This window comes from Cervus canadensis, chromosome 12 (assembly GCF_019320065.1).
Source record: "Cervus canadensis isolate Bull #8, Minnesota chromosome 12, ASM1932006v1, whole genome shotgun sequence".
Lineage (NCBI taxonomy): Eukaryota > Metazoa > Chordata > Mammalia > Artiodactyla > Cervidae > Cervus > Cervus canadensis.
Window position 1 is genome coordinate 49,528,439 of NC_057397.1, and position 20,624 is coordinate 49,549,062.

Here is a 20,624-nt window from a genome sequence, read left to right on the forward strand (position 1 = left end):
TTACTCAGTATGACAATTTTCATATTTTTGGAAAAACAATGTTTGAGGTTTAAATTACCATGATACCTGTGTTAGGGGTTTATTTATTGTTCTCTCTATGGAAACATAGAGAATCATTTGTATTTTTTCTGTTTGCAAAGAGGTATAATATATTTCATAGTCTGATAAAATACAACTGAATTATCATTTTCCTCCATTTTCTATAACCATAGCTTGAAAGGTATATTTCTTTTTTTATGTATCATTCTTTATAAATCTGTATTCAGTATATTTACAGAGTTGCTGTTGTTCAAAATAGTTTTGCAAAGAAGCTCTATTTCCAATATTTTCAGCCATATATCCATAGTTCTTTGTGTTAATTTTCTTCTTTGAATCTTTGTTTTATTTGATTAAATTTACCTTTGAAACTAAGTTTCTAATGAAAATTTATATATTATATTATTCCAAATATATATTTCAAAAATGTGTCATTTGTTTAGTGGTCAACTGTTCTGATCCTGGAATTCCAGCCAATTCCAAAAGAGAAAGTAAAATAGAACATGGGAATTTCACCTATGGCACTGTGGTATTCTATGACTGTAATCCTGGATATTTCTTATTTGGATCTTCAGTTTTGATATGTCAACCAAATGGGCAATGGGACAAACCTTTACCAGAATGTATCAGTAAGTAGATAATGTGAACTCTTCCTTGAGAAAATGCCCTGAAACCAACATTTATATTTATTGTCTTTATGAAATATTTAGAGCTGTGTATCAGAAGGAAGTGTACTGATTGTAATTTTTTATTGTTTTGAAAGTTCCCTTCCTGTGTTCTACCAGTTCAGTGCCCAGGTGCCATCTATATTAATGTTAATGTGATTAATATTTCTGTATTATTCCTTGATTTTGAATCTTCATGGAACAGACAGAATATTAAAGGCAAATATATTTCATACTCTGTGATGTTGCCATTCCATGAGAGGCAACTATATTTTTATTTTCTCTTGTACTACTATTTCAAATTTCGTTTAAAGCAAAATGACTCAATATAAATAGCCACTAGGGGTGCAAAATGCTTGAGAAAATTAGAGTGTTACTTAAAACTCATTGACTTTAAATATTTATCTTATACAGGCACATGCATATATGACTTTAAATATTTATCTTATACAGGCACATGCATATATGAAATGTTAATATGCATCATCTTTAAGGTAGTCAGAATATGAGCACATTTTGTTATGTGTTGTCTTCAAGCTATAGAATATAAATAAAATATATATAGCAGTTTTGCATATAAGTAACATGTATAGTGAGAAAATAATTTAACAGAAATAAAAGTATGTGAGGACAGAGAAATGAACTTGAATTATAGGCATTCAACTTATTGATAGGAGTCAGTTACATTTGCTTCTCAGAGTTGATGAATATTGGACATGATAGGAAAGAAACAATCACTGTGCAAGTAATTTTTGGTTATACTAAATTGCTAAATTACAAAATCATTTTATGATTGTTTTATTTGTAGGTACTTTATGTACATGCAGTTTTTTAAATAGTTGTGGCATCATTTATGTACTCATTCATGAACAAAGAAAAACTTACATAGTGCTTATCTAATTTCGTATTCTATGCAGATAATTAAGTCAATTGTTGATCCCTTGTTTAAAGTGTATTTGATTTCTTTTTGTAGACTAGTTAGTCTAGTGGTTTAAGTAATTCACTTATCCTTGTATGGCTACAACATGAAAGTTAAAAATCTTTTGTAGGACCTGTAAACATGAATTTCTCCAGATTTTCATAGCTCCCATATACTTTTTACCTTTTCCTTATTTTCTATAGCACTCCCTGGTAGGGTGCTATTTACTCAGGGATTTTATTAAGTTTATATCTCCTTGTGTGCTATTTAATACTCATCATATTTATTTTTTTAATACTCGTCATATTTAATACTCTAGTAATAAAAGGGAACACATAGTAAGTTCCCAAGCTACTTCTAGCTTATAGAGAATTCTCAGTGTTTTAACATCTGATTCTGCTCAACTTAGCTGTATTTTGGCTGATAAGCCTCTGAGTATTTTCGTTTTACAGGATGATTTATTTATTAATGGTCAGGAGTAGAATTTAGACTATATACGCATAGTCTGAATCGTGTGCCACATACCCATCTTCCATCCTTCTCCTTTACCCTCAAAGACTTTCCCTTTTAATTTCTGTATGGCATTTTGAATTCTATATGGAATCCTATGATCTTATTTAGCCAATCCATACCACTCCTCTCCCTATTTTTCACATCCTTATCTAGACACATGAATAATTCCAGTCCATGTACATGTGTGTATAAACGAACACCCACCACCCCCACACATACAGGCATATTGACTCAGTCATTTAAGTTTACTTACAGTGTTCCTGTTAAACTCATACTCAGGGTGAATGGGCTAACAGAATAACTCCTGTAACTTCAACTTTCATATAAATGTTTGATTTTCAAAGGATGTATATAGTGGAGCAGATAATTTTGATTCATTAATATTTCAAAAAAAGTTGGTGCAGGTTGTTCGATAGGAGATATAAAAAAATTTTATATTCAATAATTATGTATTGTAGTGATTGACTGTGGACACCCTGGCGTTCCTCCTAATGCAGTCCTGTCTGGTGAGAAGTATACCTTTGGGTCTACTGTTCACTATTCCTGCACAGGAAAGCGTACACTTCTAGGCCAATCATCAAGGACTTGCCAATTAAATGGCCATTGGAGTGGATCACAACCTCATTGTTCAGGTACCACTAGGAAAATTGAACAATGTTTACTGCAAATTACATTATTAGTATTATGATCGGGGCTATTTTATTAGTAGTATTATTATCGGGGCTTCCCAGGTGGCTCAGTGATAAAGAACCCACCTGCTAGTGCAGGAGATGCAGGTGATGTGGGTTCCATCCCCGAGTCAGGAAGATTCCCTGGAGAAAGAAATGGCAACCCACTCTAGTATTCTTGCCTGGAGAATTTTCATGGACAGAGGAGGCAGGTGGGCTACAGTCCATAGGGTCACAAAGAGTTGGACAGGACTTAGCAACTGAGCTTGAACACAAAGCAATCTAAAGAGATACAATAATACATTTCTCTTTTAAAAATATCATGAGGGAAGCTATAACATTATTTTTACATTTATCAGAATTTTTAAGGTAATTGAGACTTTACAATGCAAATTAATACTGATCTTATATATGAAAAATTACAGTATAAGTTTTGAACTGTGTTGTATTGAACATAAGTGGTTTTAGAATGCTGCTTTCTGTGAAATGCTTTTATCCATTAGAATAGCAAATCACTTAGGCTTTAGCAATTCCATTTTAGCAGATATAAAATATAATTTTCCCCAGAAGGTAATATTATATCAGTGATTTCCTGTTAAAATTCAGTTCTTTGTAACTGAACTTTTTAAGCAACTGATTATGGAATAGCTTGATTTTAAAATAAAGTCTTAAATGTTTTAAATTAAACTAACCCAACAAGTTTTATGAGAGATGTTTATCTATCATAATTTGATTTGTTGTTAAGGCAACAGAAAACTCCTGTGTCTCTATAATCCCAACAGCATTTTCTTAGAATATGTAAACATTAAATATGTTTTTAATAATTTTTTCACAAAGTAAGCATTTTATAAATATTATCTAAGGTCTTTAAGCTACTATTTTTCTTCAATAATTTTTATTTCAGTTTTAGAGCTGTGAAGTTACCCTACTTGATACTATTCATTCTATTTTTACCTATCTGCCAGATATTAGTGCCTATTTTTCTGCCTGTTCTTTTTATTTACATATTTATTTTTATGTTATTGTATCTCTGTGGAGATCATATGATGACTTATTAGGAGTTGTTTCACATTATTCTTCTTTTAGAGGTAAAAGGTATGAAATAGTTCATTAATTTCAGACCCTCCTTGTAATTATGGTTAAATCCTGTGAAGTCACTGCCTGGGACTTCATTTAATCTATAAAGTGTGAAAACTATCAGTTAATTTACTCACTCAGATAACTGATAATACACATAAACCCACAAGCATTTTCTCTGTCACACACACTCACGATGGATTAGAAAGCTACTACTTAGTTGTAGAATAAAGTGTGTATACATATATTTAAAAGTGAAATAGTGTCCTTAAATCTTTATGTGGTTATTAATATTGCAACATATGGTGATAAGAAAGTATTAGGAAAGATTCCAGATGCACAGAGAACGTCAAAGTTGGCATGTAGGTAGACAGAGAGCACTTTCAATGATTACACATTCAACTTTCTCTCTCTGTTTCTCTGTCTCTCTCTGTCTTTTCTGTATCTGTCTTATTGAATACTAATGTTGTGGCAACTTTAATTAGACATATTTAAGAAATGAGAAAGGGCCTGAGCAAACTCAAAACACTATGGTCAAGAAAAACACCCTGTCATGAGCAAAATCCTTCTTAACAACTTAAGTCAGAGTTTCTAGTCTTTGTTTACAACTCATTTTTATACTTTTGTATTAAAAGTATGGAGTTTTTTTCATCTTTGGTCAATGGTCATTAATAGAGAAGATTAAGCGGTATAAGTTTAGACTAGAAATATTACACTTCAATATTTACATTTTCCAGCACATCACAGTTCTGTTCTAACAGAAACTGATTTTAATTCAGAGAGGAAATGATGGAAATTGCCAAATCCACATTCTAGATTTTAACTGTATGAACCCATTGTCATTTGAGCCCCAAGAATTGTGAGTTATGAATTTTCCATTACCTTGGTTACGAACTAGATTCGGGAAATACTAATGAAAAGTCTTCAACTTATTAGATGTTTCCAAATATCACTGATATGGAAAATAACACCATGCTCCACAAGTATTTTCTTTTTCCTTTAGGCTTTTTCTTATGACTGGAGTCAAATGGAAAATATGAATTATGATTTTACCCAGTCAACTTACCATATTAAAGCACAACATGAACAAAAAAATTGCCCACAGGATTGATGGACTAAATCATGAATTTAGTAAATGTTTATTGAATTAAATTAACTTGAACTGTACTGAATTGCAGGTGATGCTACTGGTACATGTGGGGATCCAGGTACTCCTGGTCATGGTTCTAGACAGGAAAGCGATTTCAGAACCAAGAGCTCTGTACGCTTTGCCTGTGATACTGGTTATATCCTTCATGGTTCAGAAGAAAGAACATGTTTATCCAATGGCAGTTGGACTGGAAGGCAGCCAGAATGCAAAGGTAAAGTCAAGTAGAAACTAATAACATTGAGAGTGCTGGAATTTGATGTGGATCAAATTCAACTGTGTGCTGCTAAGTGAAATTACTCCTTCTAGTACTCTCTGTCTTCAACCATGGAATAAAAGTAGTACTATTACAGTTTTACCAACACTATCCTATAAAAGAAATATGACAGGTAATAATTAATAATTTAGTCTCAAGTATGTCTCAAGTGTCATTTATATACAAACATTATTCACATCACAGCAGCTAGCAGGATTGGAAAAGCTAAAAAGATATTTCTCCGCCATCACAGTGCTCTATATTGTTGACAGCACTAGGAAAAAATCGTTCTTACATCAACACATTACCTCACAATATGTTTTAGTTTTCAGGTTTGTAGAAATGGTAAAATACAGAAAGATGTCTAAGTATACATGATGTTTTTCATTTATGAGTATTGCTAATAACCAGAACAGAGGAACCTGGTTGGCTACAGTCCATGGGGTCTCAAAGAGTCAGACACAAGTGAGCGACGAAGCACAGCCCAGCACAGAATTGTTCTGTTTGATTCCGAGTTAACTTGATCAAATCTTTGCAATATTGACTAGAAGAGGAAATGTTGCAGGAAAATTATCCTTATAATTTAAATTGCTCTTTTTTGAGATTATTTTAGGGCAAAGCTAAAATTGCAAAGGTATTTATGAAACTTGCTTGATGTTGTGCCAAATGTATTGGTTTTATAAATAGAAAGCAATTCCCAGTGGAACCTTCTTAACAGTTTTTTAACTGACTATATTTCAGAAACTTTTTATTATGTTTAAAACTATATATTCTAGGAAAGGCAGTTATCCTTTTTTAACTGGACTGAATTTAACAATGTAAAGAGAGAATTACAACGCAGTTTCTGTTATAGGTTGGGGAACAAAGTTGTTGAGCGAAAGACACTAAGACCACCGTCGTCATTTCTCAGGCTTGTTTACCAAAGGCAGAGTCTTTATGTGATGCTGCACGTTATGTGGGTGATATCTAAGTCAACCTTTTGTTCAGCTGTGCTGCAAAATATTTATAGATGAAATACAACCCAGTGCTAGCCTTGTTTTGTTAATATATACATTATAGATAGAACAGAAGTAGGAGTTGTAGCAAATATAACAGAATTAATACTTTTCTCATAAAATGGAGTGCATGCAAATCACCTAGTAAAACAGATTCTAGTAAATGAAGAGAAAGAAGAAATAAACAGAAATACAAAACAGCAAAAAAAATTGCAGTTATAGAAGAAATTCTACATAAGTACTAATCAGAAAATTATGGTTAAACATCAAAGCATAATTTTCCATCTGTTTTAATATGAAATTGTAGTGTAGTGTATATGCAGCAAAACTAGAACTTCAAAGCATTTCTAGAGCCTTTTTATTACATTTTAGATTAATTTGAGAAAATGCATATATATTGTTAGCTTTGACCTATTAACTCCATTTTTGAAAATTTTTTTCCTAAAGAAAATAAAAATATTAAAAAGAACACACAATCATAAGGATGCATTAGTTTTATTTCAAACATTATAACTACCAAAAACAGGAACCAATCTGACAACAATAGGAAAAATATTACATAGGCAATTGTATATTTACATAATATGATAGTGAAAAATGTTAGAATAAGCCATGAAGCAATATGAGAAAATGTATCATACAAAGCTTAGTTGAAAAATTAGATTCAAAAGTATGCACTCTATTAAAATCATGGGAAATGATAGTCATTTGAGAGAAAACAATAAAAGTCAATATAATAAAAATGATAATATTACAGAGAGGTGAAATTTGTAATTTTTTATTCTTTTTATTCCAAATGTTTTGTAGTACTGTATTCCTTTAGTAATTGAAAACCTTTCTGAGAATGGAATAGATAAAATTAAAATATCAAATGAATATGACAAAATATCTTAATAAATAAAAAAGTGCAGATTTGAAAAGTGCAACATTCTTTGACAAACTGACAAGGTTTTTAAAAATGATGGGACATGGTATTGGAGGGGATGTGTGACAATAAGCAAACTTTCACACCATTGATACAAATGTGTATTGTTATATAGTGTTCTGATAATTTGGATAACTCTGTATATACTTAAAATATTTTTCAGAACTTAAAATTATCTAGAAATTCCACTTTTAGAAATTTATCTTAAAAATAGGATCAATGTACATAGTTGTATATATAAGCTAGAGTATATTATAACCAAAAATGTTAAGAGAAACTAAACTAAATTGAATTTCATGTTTATCAGCAGGTGATTGGTTAGTAGATCCTGAATACACACAGAATGGAAAAGTATCCCATTACTAACCTTTATGAAAGATTCTCTAATTATTATTTGCAAACTGTTTGTTTCCTCTCTACCCACAAACATATAGCACTGCTACAAATGACAGACAAAATTAAGTATTTAAGACGTAGTGATTCCTTGGTGGCTCAGACGGTAAAGCGTCTGCCTGAAATGCTGGAGACCCGGGTTCGATCCCTGGGTTAGGAAGATCCCCTGGAGGAGGAAATGGCAACCCACTCCAGTACTCTTGCCTAGAAGATTCCATGGATGGAGGAGCCTGGTGGGTTACAGTCCATGGGGTCGCAAAGAGTTGGACACGACTGAGCGACTTCCCTTAAGATGTAGCAAGGGATATATGTAGTACTTTCTGAAATTATAATTATACTTTATATTCATACAAATAGCCTTAAAATTTGTAGTCTTAGGAAGTTTTCTTATACTACAACAAAATTAGATATTGCGATTGACATAGGCTTCTTTTTTAATATGTTTAAAAAATTCACTTATGCCATTGATGGCAAGTAGTTAAACAAAATATGGAATAATTATATAAGGCATTTATGTTTATGACTGCTATTTAGGATGCATTGAAAACTTAATGAAAGTCATTCCTACTTTGTTTTATTCAGTTTATTTTTGTACACTTTGGTCCAGAAATAGAGATTATAAAGTTTTAATGCAAGCCAGTTATATAAAAACAAACATGATGCTTATAATATTTAAGTGTATATTTTATATTTGTTTTGTAACAAATATAATTGTAGTAAATCTTTGTTGCTTCTCATTACATATCTTCCAATTTTTACATGAGTAGCTTTTTAGGCAGAGACTCTTAAAATCCTTCTTTGAAAGATTTTGTATTACCCAAAAACAATCATAAAGTAATTACGTGCAAAGTTTTTACCAAAATGACTAACAAAAATCACTTTAAAAAAAGCTATTCTATGATTTGTATCCCAGTAAGTAAACTAATAAAATCAATATAAATTCATCTTGAATTTTAACTCCTTATAAAACAGACTTCGATCCTTAGAGGATTTTTATAGCTTCTTTGGATAATTTGAAACAATCATTTATTCCTTAACTGTTGATGAGAGGATTCCTGAATGCACTATTTTTATATATACTCTTGACCACTTTGTTTTATAGCTGTACAGTGTGGTAACCCTGGGACAACAGCCAATGGAAAAGTCTTTCGGATTGATGGCACAACATTTTCTAGTTCAGTCATTTATTCCTGCGTGGAGGGATATATTCTTTCTGGACCTTCAGTTAGGCAGTGCACAGCCAATGGAACGTGGTCTGGAACTTTGCCTAACTGTACAAGTAAGTTTCTTTTCAATATTTTTTGAAATATCACTAGACGTATGAAAGGTAGTTGTATAAACATGTATGTCTGTGTTTTGTATTATAACTAATCAAACCAGGCAAGAGTTTGAAAACTTATAGGTGGTTCAGACCATAAGGAATCTGCCTGCAATGCAGGAGACCTGGGTTCAATCTCTGGATTGGGAAGATCCCAAGGAGAAGGGAATGGCAACCCACTCCAGTATTCTTGCCTGAAGAATTCCATGGAGCCTAGTGGGCTCTAGTCCATAGGGTCACAAAGAGTCAGACACGACTGAGCCGCTAACTCTTTCACTTTCACATTAAAATGATAGTAATATTATGGTCGCGTGCATACTAGTGAGTTTAAGATTTCAGCTTCCAAGGTATTATATAGGCAGAGAAAAGAGGGATCATAGAAATCAGTGTTATTAAATATAATTTTACAGTATATTAAAAATAGAGATGAATTATCCCCTATAATCAAGACTAAATATATAACATTCAAGACTAGAAATAAAATGAAATTTTCTTTTGCCAATCTCACACATATTAATTGTTAACTTGGTTTTTTAAAAAGCAGACTGATTATTTATGGGTTCTTGCACTGTTTAGGGAAGTTTTAGTGGCAGATTTGCCCTCTTGAGATGTAAAAAACTTATAGCACTCTAGTGATTCAGCATCATAAAGAAATTACCCACTTGATGGATTTTTAATGTACTTAAAATTCCTATATATAAATTAATGCTTACCTATGGAAAAAAATAGAATTTACTTAACCAACAATAATCTATCCATTGGAAAAGCATGGTTGCTTATATTAATTAAGAGGAACTGCAGCAGCATCATATAAATCATGAAATTTTTGAAAGAAGAGCTATTTTGTGTGTGTTCAGAGACTCACTCAAGGAGTTATGAGAAGTTGCAAAAGTCTTTGAATGAAGTAGGCTCTCAGGACACTAATGGAGTTTCTTGTGTATGGAAATTTGAACAGATTATACTTTTGAAATAGAAGCCTTCATTAAAAATAGTTTGTGAATATCAAAATAAATGGGCATAAGTAAAATTTGTAAATGAGGAGCATGCTGCTTCCAGGATTCAAAAAGATGTTGGTGCTAAGAAGGTCAATAGTTCTTGATGGTGTCAGTAGTGGATCCACTCGGCTGATCTAGTAATTTCCAGAAATACATAAGATAGACCTTGTACTGTGTGTGGGTCAATGATCCATTCCCTGCCACTTTTTTTTCTTTAGCTCCTTGGTGAGTATTTGTACTTCCTGAATAAATGACTGAAAACAATCTATTCATAGGAGGATGCCATCAAAGTAATGCCATGTCGTATTTGTGATTCTGGAGAAAGTTGGTTGTATTAATAGTTAATATCTTGCTTGAAAACTGTGTGTGATGACAAGGCTGTTGAGATACTGTGTGATTTTTGTCTCTTGAAAGGTAAGGACAAACTATGGCTCAAAGGTTGTTGAAATAAGCATTATTAGAACAATCAGCCAAATCTGCAGTAGCAAAATATTTTCCAGTTATTGATTTGAGTCAGTAATAACTAATATTCCTGTCCTTGTGTCAGTACCAGATACTGTTATATCTCATCTTTGGAAGTAGTTCTTTATTTCACTTTGGACAGTTTGGTCTTGGCTTAATCAGTTTTTCTCCTAGGTCTCCAAAGATCTCTGTGAAAGTGTGTCCTCTCCTGTACTCCGTCTCATAAAGTTTTACTTTGTCCTCTTCTGTCCAATCCGTCTTTAAAACTCAGGGGTCCTTTTTCTTGTGCCCACTGAAAAAATATCTTTGGGCAGTAAGATGAGGCAGTCATAGCATTCATCTCATTTGTTTCCTGTCACTAGAGGATTACTGTGCTTTGCTGCCTGATGAAAGTTGTATTTTTTATTTTTATTTTTTTGAGGGGGGTAGGGTTGAGGAGTTGTTTTAAAACAACTTCCTTGTTTTTCCATCTTGAAGGAAAGAAGGTCTCCCACTTCCTTTGAAAATGTTTCATTTTTGTAAAACTGAACAATTTAACAATTAACAAATATGCTTTACTCTTTTCCTACTATAGGGCTTCCCTGGTGTCTCGGACGGTAAAGAATCTGCCTGCACTGCACATGACATAAGTTCAATCCCTGGGTCGGGAAGATCCCCTGGACAAATAGGCTTTGTTGTTTTCATACTACACCACCCTACCTGAGCCTTTAAAACTCTTACCCAGTACCCTTGAAATATTAGCTCAAATGGCACATTTGGGGAAAAAAAACCCTTCTTAGGGCACATCTTCCTCATATCCCTTTTAGCTAAAACTGATCTCTCTCTACACTGTTTAACTCTTCTATGGCAATTACTTATACCACTAAACTATAAACCTCAAAGGGCAATAAGAATCGGGGCTGTTTTATCTCATTGACCCTCTAGCACATGATATGTAAATTTAGTAAATAGTTATTGACTGACTTAAATATCTCATATGAGCTTTTTTTTTTAAGCTATTAGTACGTATGACTTACCATTCTACTCCATTTTAAAATACTTGTAGAAAGGGCTTGTAGTTTTATTATACATAACATGGTACATGTTTCTGGTATATGCAAGTGTTAATCATTCAGTCATATCTGATTCTTTGTGACCCTTTGGACTGTAGCCTGCCAGGCTCCTCTGTCAAAGGAATTCTCCAGGCAGGAATACTGAAGTGGGTTGCCACGTCCTCCTCCAGGGGATCATCCCAACCCAGAAATGGTACCCGAGTCTCCTGTATCTTCTGCATTGCAGGAGAATACTTTACCCACCTGCTGAGTCATCAGGGAAAGTGTTTGCAATATACAGTTATGAAAAAGAATGAAATAATGAATGCATTCAGAGTAAAGGAAATCTGCTGAGTAACACATTTTTTCATGTTGAGTAACAATTTCACTTAATCATGGGTAAATACCTAAGTGTTTATCTAAAGTGTTTGCCAATTTTAGTAAAGATAAACAAATAAACACATCCTAATTCTTAAGACTGAAATTGCATTAAATTTTTTACTGAATCGTCTTTGTTTTCCTTAAGAAAATTTTAACCAAGTTAAAAACACTTAATCAAGACAGACTGGTAGGAAATAACATATCAAAATATAAACTCTTTTTTTGTGTAAGTCCTTTAAGAAGAAGTATTATGTTCACTAAGGTATTTCAAGCATTAGCTTTTAAATGATATATTGCTGTCAAACTGAAAACTGAGAATTTTAATTGTTGATTTACTTCCTTAAATCTTTTTTGATTTAGGCAAAAAAACTGCTAAAACCTAGTAGCACCCCAAACCAAAGGCAGAACTAAAATTATCCTTCCAAAAAAAAACACAGAGAGAAGTTTCAGTGAAAATTAAAACGGATTAAACTTTTATAATTAAAGAATTTAAGATATTGAAAATGTTAATACACAGTAATCAATAACTTAGGACCAGAGTTTCAGTCTTTCTTGTTAATTCGCAATGGAAGTTGATTTAAACCTATTATTGATAGAATAGTATAACTTTAGAGCTGGAAGAGATTGTGGTATAGACTCACATGCATAGGTCAGGAAACTGAGGCACCAAATCATTTAATTGACTTACTAACTACTAACTTTAACTGTGTGAATCTTAACAAATTGTGGAAAATTTTTAAAGAGATAAGAATATCAGACCACCTTACCTCCCTTCTGAGAAACCTGGTTGCAAGTCAAGAAGCAAAAGTTAGAACTGGATATGGAACAACCGACTGGTTCCATATTGGGAAGGGAGTACATCAAAGCTGCAAATTGTCACCCAACTTATTTAAATTATATGCTGAGTGCATCATGTGAAATGCCGGGCTGGATGACTCACATGCTGGAATCAAGATTCTGGGAGAAATAACAACAACCTCAGATATGCAGATGATACTGTATATGGCAGTATCTCTAATGGCAGAAAGCAAAGAGGAACTAAAGAGCATCTTGATGAGGGTGAAAGAGGAGAGTGAAAAAGCTGGTTTAAAACTCAACATTCAATAAACTAAAATCATGGCATCCAGTTCCAATACTTCATGGCAAATAGATGGGGAAAATGTGGAAATGGTAACAGATTTTATATTCTTGGGCTACAAAATCACTGTGGATTTTGGCTGCAGCTACAAAAGTAAAAGACACTTCCTTCTTGGAAAATAGCTTATGATAAACATAGATAACATATTAAAAAAACGTATGATATTGCTTTGCTGACAAAGGTCCATCTAGACAAAGCTTTGGTTTTACAATAATCATGTACAGATATGAGAGCTGGACCATAAAGATGGCTGAGTGCTGACGAATTGATGCATCTGAATTGTAGTGCTGCAGAAGACTCTTGAGAGTCCCTTGGACAGCAAGGAGATCATACCAGTCAATCCTAAAGGAAATCAATCTGAATATTCCCTGTAAGGCCTGATACTGAAACTGAAGCTCCAATACTTGGCCACCTGATGCGAAGAGCTGACTCAGTGGAAAAGACCATGATGCTGGAAAAACTGAGGGCAGGAGAAGAGGGTGACAGAGGAGGAGATGGTTGGATGGCATCACCAACTCAATGTACATGAGTTTGAGCAAACTCTGGGAGACAGTGAAGGACAGGGAATCCTGGCGTGCTATGTTCCATTGAGTCACAAAGTCAGACACGAATTAGTGACTAAACAATTACTGACAGGCCTCACCAGTGAGTAATTATTTCTACCACATAAATGGAGAAAATTTCCCATTGAATTAATTTTTAAATTTCTTAGAGATAAAGGAAACTCTAAGTTCAAATAAAATATATTTTTTGTCAAGTTTTGATTTAATGTAATTGTCTTTTGTGGGCATTTTTTATAGTATCTATATACAAGGATATAAATATGAATTGATTTAAACTAGGTATGAAAAAAAATTAAAGTATTGGACTAAATTTCTAAACCAGATTCCTGATTCCAATTTTTGGAAAACCCACCTAAGCAAAACAAAACTTTCCTTTTTTTCCTTTTCATTCAAATTGTTATTATTTTTATGCATAAATAAAAATATGTCATTCAGTGTTTACCGTTTGTTAGCATTTGTGTTGTCGGAAGAGAGTATTTCCTGTAACCAGTGCATTCTCTTGGCAAAACTCTTAGCCTTTGCCCTGCTTCATTTTCTACTCCAAAGCCAAACTTCCCTGTGACTCCAGGTATCTCTTGACTTCCTACTTTTCCTACAATGCAAAAAGGCAAAATGGCTGTCTGAGGAGGCCTTACAAATAGCTGTGAAAAGAAGAGAAGCCAAAAACAAAAGAGAAAAGGAAAGATATACCCATATGGATGCAGAGTTCCAAAGAATAGCAAGGAGAGATAAGAAAGCCTTCCTCAGTGATCAGTGCAAAGAAATAGAGGGCAAAAATACAATGGGAAAGACTAGAGATCTCTTCAAAAAAATTAGAAATACCAAGGGAACATTTCATGCAAAGATGAGCTCAAAAAAGGACAGAAATGGTATGGACCTAACAGAAGCAGAAGATGTTAAGTAGAGGTGGCAAGAATACACAGAAGAACTGTACAAAAAAAGACCTTCGTGACCCAGATAACCATGATGGTGTTTCACTCACCTAGAGCCAGACATCCTGCAATATGAAGTCAAGTGGGCCTTGGGAAGCATCACTACAAACAAAGCTAGTGGAGGTGATGGAATTCCAGTTGAGTTATTTCAAATCCTAAAAGATGATTCAGTAAAAGTGCTGCACTAAATATGCCAGCAAATTTGGAAAACTCAGCAGTGGTCACAGGACTGTAAAAGGTCAGTTTTCTTTCCAATCCCAAAGAAAGGCAATGTCAAGTAACGCTCAAACTACCACACAATTATACTCATCTCACACGCTAGCAAAGTAATGCTCAAAATTCTCCAAGCCAGGCTTCAACAATATGTGAACCGTGAACTTCCAGATGTTCAAGCTGGTTTTAGAAAAGGCAGCGGAACCAGAGATCAAATTGCCAACATCCATTGGATCATCGAAAAAGCAAAAGAGTTCCAGAAAAACATCTATTTCCACTTTGTTGATTATTCCAAAGCCTTCGACTGTGTGGATCACAATAAACTGTGGAAAATTCTTCAAGAGATGGGAATACCAGCCCACCTGACATGCCTCTTGAGAAATCTGCATGCAGGTCAGGAAGCAACAGTTAGAACTGGACATGGAGCAACAGACTGTTTCCAAATAGGAAAAGGAGTATGTCAAGGCTGTATATTGTCACCTTGCTTATTTAACTTATATGCAGAGTACATCATGAGAAATGCTGGGCTGGATGAAGCATGAGCTGGAATCAAGATTGCCGGGAGAAATATCAATAACCTCAGATATGCAGATGACCCCATCCTTTATGGCAGAAAGTGAAGAACTAAAGAGCCTCTTGATGAAAGTGAAAGAGGACAATGGAAAAGCTGGCTTAAAGCTCAACATTCAGAAAATAGGATCATGGCATCTGGTCCCATCACTTCATGGCAAATAGATGGGGAAACAGTGGCAGACTATTTTTGGGGGGGGGCTCCAAAATCACTGCATATGGTGATTGCAGCCATGAAATTAAAAGACACTTGCTCCTTGGAAGGAAAGTTATGACCAACCTAGACAGCATATTAAAAAAGAGACATTTCTTTGCCAACAAAGGTCCATCTAGTCAAGGCTATGGTTTTTCCAGTAGTCATATATGGATATGAGAGTTGGACTATAAGAAAAGCTGAGGGCCGAACAGTTGATGCTTTTGAACTGTGGTGTTGGAGAAGACTCTTGAGAGTCCCTTGGACTGCAAGGAGATCCAACCAGTCTATCCTAAAGGAAATCAGTCCTGAATGTTCCTTGGAATGACTGATGTTGAAGCTGAAACTCCAATACTGTGGCCACCTGATGTGAAGAGCTAACTCATTTGAAAAAACCCTGATGCTGGGTAAGATTGAAGGCAGGAGGAGAAGGAAATTACTGAGGATGAGATGGTTGGATGGCATAACCAATTCAATAGACATGAATTTGAGTAAACTCTGGGAATTGGTGATGGACAGGGAGCCCTGCCATTGCTGTAGTCCATGGAGTTGCAAAGAGTTGGACATGACTGAGCTACTGAACTGAACTGAACTTTGCATTTCAGTCCCCTAGGATGAAAAGGACATCTTTCTTTGATGTTCGTTCTATAAGGTCTCGTAGGTCATCATAGAACTGTTCAGCTTCAGCTTCTTTGACATTAATGGTTGGAGCATAGACTTGGATTACTGTGATATTGAATAGTTTGCCTTGGAAATGAACAGAAATCATTCAGTTGTTTTTGAGATTGCACCCAAGTACTGCATTTCAGACTCTTTTATTGACTTGGAAGGCTAGTTCATTTCTTCTAAGGAATTCTTGCCATTATAGTAGATTTAATACTCCTCTGAATTAAATTCATGCCTTCTGGTCCATGTAGTTTACTGAATCCTAAAATGTCAATGCTCACTCTTGCCATCTCCTGTTTGACCACTTCCAATTTACATTGATTCATGGACCTAACATTCCAGGTTCCTATGCAATATTGTTCTTTACAACTTTGGACTGTACTTTGATCACCTGTCACATCCACAACTGGGCATTGTTTTCACTCTGGCTACATCTCTTCAATCTTTCTGGAGCTATTTCTCCACTCTTCTCCAGTAGCATACTTGGCACCTACCAACCTGGGGAGATCATCTTTCAGTGTCATATCTTTTGCCTTTTCATACTGTTCATGGGGTTCTCAAGGCAAGAATACTGAAGTGGTTTGCCATTCCTTTCTCCAGTGGACCACTATTTGTCAGAACTCTTCCCCATGACCCCTCCATCTTGGATGGCCCTACACGGCACGGCTCATAGTTCCATTGAGTTAAACAAGGCTGTGATTTGTGATCAATTTGGTTAGTTTTCTGTGATTGTGATTTCATCCTGTCTGTCCTCTGACAGGTAAGAGGCTTGTGGATGCTTCCTGCTGGGAGGGGCTGGCTGTGCTGGAATCAAGCTCAGTAAATCTTTAATCCAATTTTCTGCTGATGGGTGTGGCTCTGTTTCCTCCCTGTATTTTATCCTGAGGCCAAGCTATGGTAGGGATAATGGCCATGATGGCAACATCCTTCAAAAAGCCTTATGCCAGCATGCCTTGGCTCTTAAGACTTTTTAATGAATGGGTAGTTGTTTTCCCTAGTTTCTTTAAGTCTGAATTTTGCAATGAGGAGTTCATGATCTGAGCCATAGTCAGCTCCCAGTCTTGTTTTTGCTGACCATATAGAGCTTCTTCATTTTTGTCCCAAAGAATATAATCAGTCTGATTTCATATTGACCATCTGGTGATGTCCATGTGTAGTGTCGTCTCTCGTGTTGTTGGAAGAGAGTATTTGTCTCCAGAAGAGAGCTAACCTTCAGTGCAGTGCTCTCACTTAGGGGTGATTTTGCTTCCCGGGGGACATTTGGCAGTGTCTGGACCTATGTTTGACTGTCATAGTGCAAGTGAGTGGCATGTGCTATTGGTATCTAGCAAGTAGAGATCAATGTTAAACATTCCTGATGCATAAAAAGTAGCCAAGAGTGATTGGTTTGGAATGTCAATAGTGCCAAAGTTAATATCAAGAAAATTTACCTTACTGAGATACAAAAAAGGGAAAATGACTTATGAATTTGGGGATGGTATAGAATCAGAGGTGTTACCATGGAGATGGCTTGACCACCTTTCTGGAACTTCACTGTGCTAGAGGAGAACTCTGTTCTGGACTTGAAACCCAGCAAAGCACATGTGTCATAATGCCCGAGGAAACATATCCACTGCTGCTTTGTGACCAGTGGGAAAATGGTGGGATAGCTCAACTGTCGCATGGGATTGATTACATGAATCATGTTGTATGTATATCCATGCAAGGGAATGTCATGTCATTAAAAACAAGTCACATGGATCTATATGTATTACCATGCAAATATGTTCATTAGATACTGAGTAAAAAATAATTTGTGTTATATTGACATTCTATTTAAAAAGGCAGAGTTATAATGCTCATTTAAGAAGCTAAAAGAGAAAGTAGGTTTGAAGTAGCATAGATTGACTAGAAATACCACAGTTATATTTTATATTGGCTGTAGAGGTTTATACTTAGATGTATCATAAATAATATCAAATGGGCATCAATTACATGATAGAATCTAATGAGAAAAGTTCCCACAAAACCCAATTTAAACCTTTAAGTTTATATATTTTTGAGAATCTCAGTTATTTAATTATTCCTTACATATTCATTCACTCATTTGCTCTTGAAACAAGTATTTAATCTCTTATGAGTCATGCACTAGACTAGGCTTAGATAATTCTAAAGGAAATAGACAAAACAACTGTCTCTATGGGTTTCTTGGGGTGTGAGTGTGTGGATGAGTGCACATGCGTACACTCATGCTGCGTGCATCAAGGATTCTGGTGACCTTAGAAGAGATTTTCTTGCATTAAATCACAGCAACCTGCTCTTATGCACTAATGTCTCTGAATTTTAGGGTACAGTCCTAAAAGGCCACTATCCTAAGGTTTTTCCTCAAAAAAACAAAAAACAAAAAACAAAAATCTGAAAGCCTCTTTTTGTTGCTGAAAACAAGCTGGGGGTGAATGAACTGATTGTGGAGCAGGTGCTATTTACAAAGATTGTTGCTGTTGGAAACTGCCTCTTTGACTGGCCTTTGCTTCGTTATGAAGCCACCAGACAAATCTTTCTGAAGCTGTTGTTATCAGGCCTTCCATTCATGATGCTGCCAAGATATGCAGAACTCTTTCTCAGTGCTTCTCTAAAATAAACCCTCTGTCATCTCTTTCGGTGGCTACATCTCACTCAGCTCATGTGCCTTACGATTGGGTTAGCTGTTCTTTCTTGCCAGAATTCTAATTCAGTCTCCAAAGTACTGACCAGAAAACAATAATGATCTGTTGTTATTGGGTTTAACTTTTCTTCTTCTTAATTTTAAATCTAGATTAAAGATATAAAATAACATATAATATATAAAATATAAAAAAGTAAAATAAAAGAAAATAAATTGAAGTCAAACTTGTTTATACTGTTACACATTTTAAAACTGCAAAAAGAATTGACACATATTGGTAAATAAGCAGGATTTGATTTTCTATCCAACTCAGTTTTACAATTTTAAAAAATATTTTCCTCATCAATAATGAAAAGAACAAAAATCATTCTATACACAGAGCTCTTATTAGGAGTCAGATGGAAACATCGATGAGTGTGATTTCAGGAAACTCTTGGGGGTTCTGAGGATTATCAAATGGATTGTTGTGAATATTGTTCTGTAATTTAAATATCATCATTCATGGTCCTAAAACTTTCTGGCTCAACAGATTAGATTAATTTGAAAGAAACCTTGGCATTCAGAATTTTTAATGGTAAGTTAATAAAGCACAGTAGAATTTAATTGCCATTAAATTCTTCTTTGTCTTAATCTATTTTTGGTCTTTAACCCTAGACATCTAAAATACTAGAAATTATTAAAAATGAAAATGAGACAGTATAACCTAGATTTACCTGGTAAGCTTATTTGTCCTTTTATGAAAAGAAAAGTGATTCAAAAGGAAAAAAAAAAAACCAAAAGGCCAGTTTACTACTTGATTTTGTCTCCAGAAAAGGAAGTATGTACCCTTCTCTTTTCTTTTTTCTCTTAGCCACAAGAATGCATTTAGCCAAATGTGCTCAAATAATGGTTTTCAAAACAGCAAGTGTTTTTATGGCTTATGGTGGTTTGGTGGTTTAGTCGCTAATTCGTGTTCAACTCTTGTGACCCCATGGACTGTAGCTTGCCAGGTGCCTCTGTCCATGGGATTCTCCAGGAAAGAATACTGGAGTTCATTGCCATTTTCTTCTCTAGGGGATCTTTCCGACCCAGGAATCGAACCCAGGTCTCCTGCATTGCAGGCAGATTCTTTACCAACTGAGCTACAAGGGAAGCTTATGTATATATGATCTCTATTAAGCCTTGTTCATAAATGAACACACGCATACATAGCTTGTTTGTAAATGCCATATTTAGACTTAAATATGCTTGCATTTCTTATGCTGTCACCAATCTTTTTGAAAGTTCTTATATGGCATCATCAGTTCAGTTCAGTCACTCAGTCATGTCCAACTCTTTGCAACACCGTGGACTGCAGCATGCCAGGCCTCCCTGTACATCACCAACTCCCAGAGTTTACTCAAACTCATGTCCATTGAGTCAGTGATGCCATCCAACCATGTCATCCTCTGTTGTCCCCTTCTCCTCCTGCCTTCAATCTTACCCAGCATCAAATGCTTCAGTTCTTCACATCAGGTGACCAAAGTATTGGAATTTCAGCTTCAGTGAACACCCAGGACTGATCTCCTTTAGGATGGACTGGTTGGATTTCCTTGCAGTCCAAGGGACTCTCAAGAGTCTTCTCCAACACCACAGTTCAAAAGCCTCAATTCTTTGGCACTCAGCTTTCTTTATGATCCAACTCTCACATCCATACATGACTACTGGAAAAACCATCATAAATGAGAAATTTTATATGTAATCTGGGACAGATTTATGGACCAGCATTATTGACAGAACTTCATGCTCTAAAGTTTCCTATGGTTGGGGTTTAATACTTGATGATCAGTATCTCAAATTCCTAATGGTTTAATCTTTGAATTTGTGTTTTATAATTGAAGTCCACTGGAACAATGGAGCAAGTGCTAAGGGTTTAGAGATTTTGTTGTTATTTTTTAATTGCCAA

The 20,624-nt window shown here is 34.9% G+C and overlaps 1 protein-coding gene and 1 non-coding gene across 2 annotated transcripts in view; both read left to right on the top strand.

Annotated features, from left to right (window-relative positions):
* CSMD3 (CUB and Sushi multiple domains 3) overlaps window positions 1-20,624 on the top strand; it is a 1,309,925-nt gene that overhangs the window by 1,241,164 nt on the left and 48,137 nt on the right. Inside the window, exons 56-59 of the mRNA XM_043483744.1 lie at window positions 480-665; window positions 2,592-2,765; window positions 5,057-5,239; window positions 8,697-8,873. Coding sequence (XP_043339679.1) covers window positions 480-665; window positions 2,592-2,765; window positions 5,057-5,239; window positions 8,697-8,873 — 720 coding nt within the window. The remainder of the gene's footprint in view (window positions 1-479; window positions 666-2,591; window positions 2,766-5,056; window positions 5,240-8,696; window positions 8,874-20,624) is intronic.
* TRNAF-GAA lies at window positions 7,683-7,754 on the top strand. Its single transcript has one exon. It is a non-coding gene; the product is annotated as a tRNA-Phe (tRNA).